At 40.8% G+C, this 9,201-nt stretch overlaps 1 protein-coding gene across 2 annotated transcripts; it reads right to left on the bottom strand.

Moving 5' to 3' along the window:
* Nucleotides 1-271: 271 nt before the first annotated feature.
* Nucleotides 272-7,737, bottom strand: wipi2 (WD repeat domain, phosphoinositide interacting 2). Of its 2 annotated transcripts, none has more exons than XM_046041404.1 (12): nt 7,512-7,737; nt 6,665-6,747; nt 5,763-5,932; nt 5,500-5,596; nt 4,432-4,529; nt 3,971-4,063; nt 3,735-3,805; nt 3,518-3,631; nt 3,224-3,388; nt 2,475-2,582; nt 2,253-2,350; nt 272-1,764 (listed from the first exon to the last, which is right to left on the bottom strand). In XM_046041404.1, the coding sequence occupies exons 1-12, from the start codon at nt 7,583-7,585 to the stop codon at nt 1,652-1,654; spliced, it is 1,284 nt and encodes a 427-aa protein (XP_045897360.1). In that variant the 5' UTR covers nt 7,586-7,737; the 3' UTR covers nt 272-1,651. The 2 variants fall into 2 exon arrangements, with proteins under 2 accessions (XP_045897360.1, XP_045897367.1); XM_046041411.1 differs by having other exon boundaries at nt 3,524-3,631.
* Nucleotides 7,738-9,201: the final 1,464 nt, after the last annotated feature.

Genomic DNA, 9,201 nt, shown 5'->3' with positions numbered 1-9,201 from the left:
GGTGTGGCATATCAAGATGCTGATCAGACAGCATGGGGATTGCGCAGGTGTGCCTTAGGCTGGCCACTTGGGAAAATAAAAATCAATATTTTTTTCATTATTTATTGTAAAATTAAATCTGGGATGAAGTAAAAAACAAAACAACAATTGTATAGTTATAATAGCTGTGATGCTAGTACATTAGTAAATACAAATTGCTCTCCAATTTGCCCCACCTACTTCTCTTAATGAATATAAGTTATCACAGTCTAACAAGAACAAGACACCTATCTCATACATCAACATGGAATTTATTTTCATTTTAGTTTCAGATGAACGTTTCACATTTTATACAAAATCATTAGAAAATGCCTGACACTCAAAAATCCCGTGGCTAATCCTTGTTTAGCGGCTTCAGACACCAGAGGATTAATAGGGAATCATGCAGCGTCCTGGACCAGTTGATGAGGCTCAGCCATGTTACAATCCACAGTTCACTCGTTGGCCGAACACCCACTATCCCAGAGAGAGTGAAATCTCAAAGCCATGGTCGTAACCTGTCAATATGGTACAGTGATATCTTGCCACAACTAGTAATGTACAGAGTAGATACATGAGGAGTAAGAGGAGACTGTCACTGACAGCTTCCTGCCTTTCTCAATTGATCTGCTGACTGCCTTTAATGGATCACCACCACTCTAATATCTTCGATGTATGGATAAAGTACCACGTCAACAACACCATGCATGTTTTCTTACGCCTGACACATTATTGGTTATGACTGGATATGTAGATAAAGATCATTAATATCAGAGTTTAAAATCAACCAATGACTGCAGGCCTGAGGAGGGGAAGGGGGAAGGTCCACTGAGCCTCTGTTTGGATGAGGTAAAAGGGGGCAAGGGGGTGCAAATGGAGGCTAATTACTTATAGTGTTTTGCTAATGTACATGCCCAGCATACACACGCACAAATGAGGTCTCAGCACAAGCGCACAGACACACACTCTTGTTCGCAAACACCTCTGCCTCATGCCAAAAGCTTCTAAATCATTCTTTGGAGGGTAAAGTTGGGCCACATGACTGACGCCACACTCCTCGCAGGACAGTGTGTGACTATGTGTGAGAGAGAAAAGATAAGTACACACCCTCAATTAAGATCCAACAACTGAAAATAGGTTTTATTAAGCCAATGCAAAGAGGTCCCCCTCTCAAACAGAAGAAACCATGACACTGGGGCAGCGAGGCACTTACACAATCACTTTCATTTTACACAGTGCTTGCGTCAGTGTGTGTGTCTTAAGTGGAGACACAGCTACATTTGTTTTTTTTTGTTGATCAAACGTCCAACACACACTCACAGATACTCGTTTTCACATTGGAGCATGTTTTTAGCAGTTGGCACATGTACATGCAAAGCGTCAGTTTGGCCTGCACAGGCAAAACTGAGGGAAAAGGGAGTGGAGGAATGAGGGAGGGGAGGAACAAAGAGATACGACATGTATGTGAACAGACGAACGCACAGATAGAGTTACAGACAGGCTCTTGAACGCTTTTAGCGTTTAAAAACACCCCCCTCGTCTTTGATCCTGCCCCTGCCCCCCTTGTGTCACATGTTCATAGCAGCACCAGAGGAGCCCTCTGATTGGTGGGTACAGTCGTCCGTTAAGTCAGTCAGTCAGTTTCAAGGATGAGTGGTGGCTGCTCGTTCTCTTCCTCTAAGCGCAAGTCGTTGAGGTCATCTTCTAGCCCTGCCCCTCCCACGGCGCCCTGCTCTTCGCAGTAACCTAGAAGTAGAGAGGTCAACTACTGAAAGAAACAGCTCTTACTGACTCGCATTCTGTAACAAAGTCAAACATCATAAAGAAATAAATATTTTGTCCTAATGATGATGACCTGAAATTTGAGCCTCTTACCATTTTCTTTGCCAGAGAAAAATATGAAAGCATTTCTCACTGAACTTAGAGAATGATTACAAAGAAACACTGTTATGTCTTCATTTACTCATCTGTCATTTCCAAATTAAATATTAAATGTATATAAAGGCAAGCATATAATTAAAAATACAGGAGAAAAATAAGTAGTAGTTGTAATAAAAAAGAATAATGATTAATATTAACTTTGCTTAAAATGGAGCTGCTTACATAATTTTAAGAAATAGATACTGCTTATAAACTAACTGAAGTAACTAATTCCCTACATAGTTTCTACACAAAATAATAAGTAAAACAGCTGGAAACAAAGGACCTGGAACTTGGGAACATTTGTGACATACCTTTAGTGACAGCAGCACTGTAGGTTTGGGCAACAAGTGGGCGGTCATGTGACCCCTGCTCAAGGATCTCATTGGACGGCTCAGCACTGCCGTCTAACCTGAAGTCAGTGACAGCAGAGATTCAATAACACACAACTCTCAGTACAATCTGAAATTAAGGCTGTTGTTTGTATACAACTTGTAGTGTTCAGTGACCTCGTCACTTTCTTTTCACCGTGTTACCTGTGCTGCTTCATCAGTGTGCATTCCCCTCCTTCTTGTGGATCCAGGTTGTACAGATACAGGTAACCGTCAGCCGCTGCCACCAACAACCTGGGAATCTTCTGAATCCTAATTTAAAACAATAAAACACCATTTAGAGCCCTGTATGCTGCTGTTATGCAACTAGTGAAACTGTTTGGATCACAGTTCTCTTTGGCTGAAGTAATGATCTGCAGTACTTTTTCATCAAAGGACTATATTACAGACTGATTAACACAACAGTTCACGACTCATTAAAATGTTGCTGGTTTAAACAGTGTTGGGCAGTATCTTCTGGTACAGTGACTCATATTTTAATGAAGCAGTGACAGTGAAATAGCAAGACTGATCATTACCATGAGCAGCGATAGCAAGACTGCACGGTAAACATCATCAACATCACAGTACTGAACACAAAAAAAATGATCAAAGGCAAACCATAGAGAACATGTCTCTGATGACCTTGACGTTTTTCTTCTTTTGAATAATAAATGAAGATGGAGTGAAAGGCACAACAAATTTCTATAACCAGTCTATGTATGTAAATCTGTCCCTGAGAGCAGACTGCCATTGAGTCAAGCATATTACGTCCGATTCCACTTTCACTTCATCACAACTCTTCAGGGTGTCAGCATTTACAAATAGTTTCAAACACACAGAAACAGTGCTGTATGTGTACATACTGTATACATATTGTATGTTTGCATATAGGTGGGTTTGTGTATACTCACACAGCTAAGGCGCAGATATTCTTATGTCCGCAGAACGGCAGACGCACGGTGGCAAAAGCTCGTCCCTGGGTGAACATTTCTGTCACCTGGGAAGGCAGGTAGGTGGTGGACGCCATCAGGACCTTGCCCAGGTACCCTCCCCATGTGGTGGGCTCCTCCGCTGGCCTACACACAGATAAACAGAATGTAAGAAGCCTTTGTATGATGTGAACATGAAGTGTAGGGAAATGGCAGGTAGTCCCAGCCTCCAAAAGCTTTTTAAAATCTGACAAATAAGGACACAAAGGTACGTACACGTACTTCTCCTTCTGGGTCTCCAATTTGAAGATGTGGACTGTCTCTGTGTTGCTGGAGGCCGACAGGTACAGGCCTTCCATACTGAACGCCAACGAACAGATGCTCACGCACCTACAAAGAACAGAAACACAAATGTGCAGGGAAGCAGGTGAAAGCAAATATACAGTACATATAAACACATGAACTGTAGTACATCCATCATCACATCATCTACCTCTTGACTCCTCTTCGAAACTCAAAGAGCTTCTGTCCCTCTGGGATTGAGAAGACACGGATGACTGTGCCCTGGGAGGAAGTGAAAGACACAAGATACATTGAGGGTGACGCTGTGTAGCACTCGAAGCAACAACAGTGATGCGTATTTGCTCAGGCGGAACAAATCCACAAAATCACACACACACATAAGCCATACAGACAATGGGCCAGTGTGCTGTACAGGGCCTGTGGTACCTTCTCTGAAGCTGTGGCCAGTTTGGTTCCACTGGCATCAAAAGCCAGAGCCGCTAATGGGCTGTCGTGGGCTGGAATCATGTTAGCCGCTCGCTGGAAAACAAATGGAGACACTAGTTAGAGATGCGCTATTTCAGTAAGACAAAAACAGTGAGCGTCAAAGACTAAGGATAGGAAACACTGGCTGTGTGAATAATGAGGACACACTATTTATTTCAGCATTGGCTCTTTTAGAGAATGACATACAATAAACAATAAACACTAAACGACAACACAAACAGCGCCTCAGCTATACATGCAACAATTAATTGTGTGCCAACAGTTTTGTATGATAGAAAAATGCTAAGCATGGAAATAAGAGCGGTGGAGAAACAGGCTGGTGTGACAGATTAAACTTAAGGGCTTTATTAAAAGACAGCTAGTGTAGGGCAGAGGGCCTTGCTGTGTCAGTGTGCACCTACCAGGTTGACTGTGTCAAACACTTGAACTTCTCCTATCGTAGCACTGCCTGGGTAGGCTAGATAGCAATTATCATTGCTGATGGAAAGGGCGCACAATCCTGGAGACATACGAGCATAAATACAAAATAATTAACATAGAGAACCATTTAAAGAAAGATTGATCAGACTCCAACAGAACCCCTTTCATGTGAACTTGACAATAAGTGAAACTGAAAGAATGACTTGAGTGCATAGTGAGGCTACGATCACCTAAATATCTGTATTAGCTGACAGCATGAGTGTATTTTTGTTCTGTGGATGTGCTAAATATGCAAATATCACAAAAGTAACTTAGATCGCAATGACAGTTTCAGCCTTTAGGGCATCAGCAAACAAAACAGTATATTGGGAAGTAAAAATAAAGTGATAAAAACAAAAGACAAATTAAAATCCAGAAAAACCTGAGGAAAGAGACATCCCTGTTTTCAGTCTGAACATACGTATACTGTACAGGGAAAAAACTTTTCCACAGTCAGTAATCTTTTTTCTTTTCCGATGACCCGATTTTGCTACCGCACTACCTACTATACTACACATACAAGACTATGTTGAGATACTGCTCGTCTTCCCTCAGACTACAGCTGGGCAATCAAACAAAAATGGCAATTATCGTGATTAAAAACAACAAATGTTTAATAAATGTTTGATTTAATTTATTCAATTGCAAACGCACTTAATTTTTCTATTAAGATTTTTATTTTGTTGATGAAAAATGACTGACGTCATGTTTGACTTCATTTTACTCTTGCATATTTGTTGAAAAATGATTTTAGCATTGTTTTGAATGTTCTACCTCAGATTTGTTTCCTCAGACTATTTTACAAACAGTCCTGACCATAAAAAATAGTTTTAAACCAGAATTAACCGTCTGGTTTCTTCAACTTTCACCCAGGAGCAAAAATCAGCCTTTAAACTTTAAAGAAACATTGATTTGGCATTTATCGTGATAATTAGCAATATCAAATGATATGACATTTTTTATCGTGATAACATTTTTGGCTATATCGCCCAGCCCTACCTCTGACTCACCTGAAGGATTGGGTGGAGTTTCTCTGATTGTGTGCAGCACTTTCATGTCTCTTATGTTGTGAATGTAAAGCGACTCCTCCAGACACACAATCAGCCTCTGCAGAGCCACAAAACATCAACAACATCACCGTCAAAGACTCATTTATTAGCCAACTATGACATTTGCACAAGTTAAATATGTCTTCTGTTGTTTGATGATTATGTGATAAGGTGGTGTATTTGGTTTGAGACAGAAGGCCTGACAGACAGGTATTTCTCCCTACCTGTCTGTTGAGTTTGACAGCCAGTATGGTGTTGGAATAAGAGTAGTTGCAGATTTCAGTTCCCTTCTTGAAGTGACAGACTTTGAGCTTCCTGGGGGCCTTCAGGCTGACGATGGCCACCAGGCTGCTGGAGAACAGACGCTCCACAATACACACATCCTCCGTGTCCGCTGCAGCGAGACACACACACACACACACACACACACACACATAGACCTCAGTGGCACCCCTTCATCTTTTATTAGCTAACCTTTCAGTGACCTTAGTGATAACAATTTTAAACACTTCTGGAAGGGAAATGGTGCAAATGAAAGCATCATATAATGACCACATTAAGGCAGTAAGCTGATTCACAGAGGCAATTCAATTACAACTTCCTGGTAGATGCCAAAAGCAGTGCCATTTTCATCTTTGTGCTACTCCCTGAACACACTTGGGAAACTTTAAGCACACTATGTATATGTTTAGTGAATGGATCGTGCAAAAGCTGACTTTGTGAATTATTGATAATAGCACACACGGGGCCAAAACATCATTGTTTTCCTCTGACTGTACAACTTCAGTCTCCCATTACTCGCTTTTCACTGGCTACTCAAATTTAACAGGGTTATCAAAAGGTACAAGCTAGGTCACCATACAGGGTTACTTAACAGGCCTAATAAGAGTGTTGAAGAGATCATATTATACATTATGTAAACCTAACAATTAAGCGGAAGCTTGATGTATGCGGGTGTGGGAAAAGTGCTCACTTTATTAATATTTAAAGTAACAGCAATGCTCTAATGGTGCAGTGATTGTGTACTGTCTGGACAGCATGCATTAAACACAATAACTCAAAACATATGACTGAGCAATAATATAACAGAGCACGGACATTGGAAAGTAGCAGGGACAATACTTACTACATTCATATATCTGCTCCAATTTGTCCACAGAGGACAGGGAGAAAAACTTGTATCCTGATTTGGTGCCAACAGCTAAGGACCTATATAAACAACAGAAATAGACGGTAGCAGCATTGAACAATCAAGATATTACACCCACAAACACTGGATATTGACAGACTCCAATGTCAGCTCACAGAAAGATCTCAAACACTGGACACAGCCTGTTAACTCTAAATCCTGTGGTCTCGGCTGTCTCTGTGCCACTGGGTGTACTAGTCAGATTGTGACAGTAGTCACACGACTGGAGCTGTTTTGCAATAAGACCAGGCCTCTGTGGTCTGGAGCGGGCACCAGTATTACAGTTTGCCTCCGTGCATGTGAAGCTCCATGTCTGACTGAACAGTGCTTGAGCTGTAACTTCAGTTATTAAAATATATCAGCCAGGCAACGCGTGCGCTCAAAACCAACAAAAACACATAGATGTCCGGTATGTCTATCTGTAGTCAGTATATTAATCATAACAATCGTCACCTCAGTCGAAGTTACATGACATTTAAGCTACATGTGTATTGTGGCTCCAGTTAGCCGCGGACCACATATCATCATGTTAGCTTGAAAGCTAACTTATGCTAGTGACGGGGGAAATAACAGGTAACAGAACAGTTTCATTAGCTAGCTAAAATCAGTTTGTACTGATAACATCAGTCATTTCCAACGTGAGAAACCACATCCAGACTATTTCTCATCGAGCCCCGTCACCCCGCGGGGCGTCCAGACATGTCCACACTGAGCTAGCTAACGTCAGCTATCTTGACAGCACAGGCCGTCGGATCCCCAGACCCTGTACCCGGCCCTGCCTTACGTGTTGTCCTGGTTAAAGTTGGCGAAGAGAAGCTGGCTTCCGCCAGCATCCCCGCTTTGACTGGCCAAGTTCATGGGCTCGGCACCATCGACATATAATGCTCCGGTAGAAATAGCAGCGGCTGGGATTACTAAGTTAATGTGCTAAGGGCCAGAAGTATTGGGCTTCAAGGAGTCATGTCTCTCTTTCCCCTGCTGTAGTGATTGTTGTTGTTTTTCATAGGCGCTGTTGCACCCTCTTACTGCGCATGCTCCGAGGACGCAGCGTGCGGTGCCGTTAAAGAGCCAGGACCGTTTTGTCAGGTGCACAGCGATGATAATGAATGTGATCCGATATGACTGTGAATGCATTTTTTTAGTCTGCTGTGTCGGCACCAAGGCAGAGAGAAAGTAGGAGAAAACACGGCTCTTCTGGAAAAACTCTGTGTACACCTTTTTATATACAGTCTATGGTGTACACTCACTATTCATGATTTAATGTAACAGCGCCCCCCGCCGTCAATACGTGCAAACAACATCTTGTGCTTGCTCATCTCTGTAAGTAATAGCCTATACCGAAGAGTGTGGTCTAGACCTGCTCTATCTGAAAAGTGCAATGAGATTAATGTTTATGATTTTACTGTGAATTAATTTGAAAATGAATGGGTGAGATACACATTTTATTCTGACTGGTCTGTTAAAGACTGTCAACTGATCACTGGGTATACAGGCCAGCTCCTTTTTCCTCTTATTTCCAGCCTAAACGTCAATATTACAGTTTTTCTCAGTCGCTTTGGTGCATTTCTCAGATCAGAATTGAAATTCTCAAAACTAATTGTTCAACCTCCACATCATCTCATCACTTGTGCACATCATAAAAGGCTTTCTCATTGTTTTGAATAAATTGCAAATGACTTGACACACTGATGCAAATGATTATGTACAAGTGTCTGCTGTTTCCTACGTTATCAATTGCTTATGTCATGCTGATCACAATTAATTATACCAGTCTCTGTTGAATAATCTTACCCCCCAAAACAACTAGGCATAATTTCATTGCATTAGTCATTACATGCAAAATTGTTGAACACGTAATCAAAATAAAAGTTGAAATACTTCATTCATATCGTTTGCCTACAAGTATATAGCTAAACGAAATGTTGTTTCTTATGTACCATAAACAAAGTAAGAATAGACAACAACAACATCACAATAGCAACACTCCATTCTCCCACAATACCATAAATACCAGTAAACAGTAACAGTAACATGGACTTCATTAAGGACTTGGATTTGATAGATGATTCTTTGGACTTTTGAGACAATGATACCTGCATTTCCACAATTTAAGTTGAAGTTTAAATTTCACTTTAAATAAAAGTGGAAGAATGTATACTTTGAGATAAGATTATATGTTATTATTATATGTATATGTGATACTATGTTTTTATTTTTATGCTTAACGACCTCTGTTGAAGAGAGAAGCGCTGTTCACTGTATTAGTTTTTTCCTGCTTAATTATTGTCTTTTTATGGGTTTAAATTCATGTAATGCAGTCATTATGCTTGCATGGACAAATTTGTATTAACAAGATTGTGATTGTATTTACATGAAGAAAATCTTAATAAAAATATTTTGGCAAAAAAAACAATACACAGTGAGCAGTAATAACGAATGTTGTTTTCCCCTGAGAACGGGATAATTAATTTTCT

Source organism: Micropterus dolomieu, linkage group LG02 (assembly GCF_021292245.1).
Source record: "Micropterus dolomieu isolate WLL.071019.BEF.003 ecotype Adirondacks linkage group LG02, ASM2129224v1, whole genome shotgun sequence".
Lineage (NCBI taxonomy): Eukaryota > Metazoa > Chordata > Actinopteri > Centrarchiformes > Centrarchidae > Micropterus > Micropterus dolomieu.
The sequence above is the reverse complement of the archived record's forward strand: the minus strand, read 5'-3'. Positions and strand labels throughout refer to the sequence as shown.

Coding starts and splice junctions, on each gene's coding strand:
- wipi2 (XM_046041404.1), bottom strand. CDS start 7,585: ATGAACTTGGCCAGTCAAAGCGGGGATGCTGGCGGAAGCCAGCTTCTC. Junction 5,933..6,664: donor GGAGCAGATATATGAATGTA/GTAAGTATTGTC, acceptor GTCTCGCTGCAG/CGGACACGGAGGATGTGTGT. Junction 3,632..3,734: donor TTTCGAAGAGGAGTCAAGAG/GTAGATGATGTG, acceptor TGTTCTTTGTAG/GTGCGTGAGCATCTGTTCGT.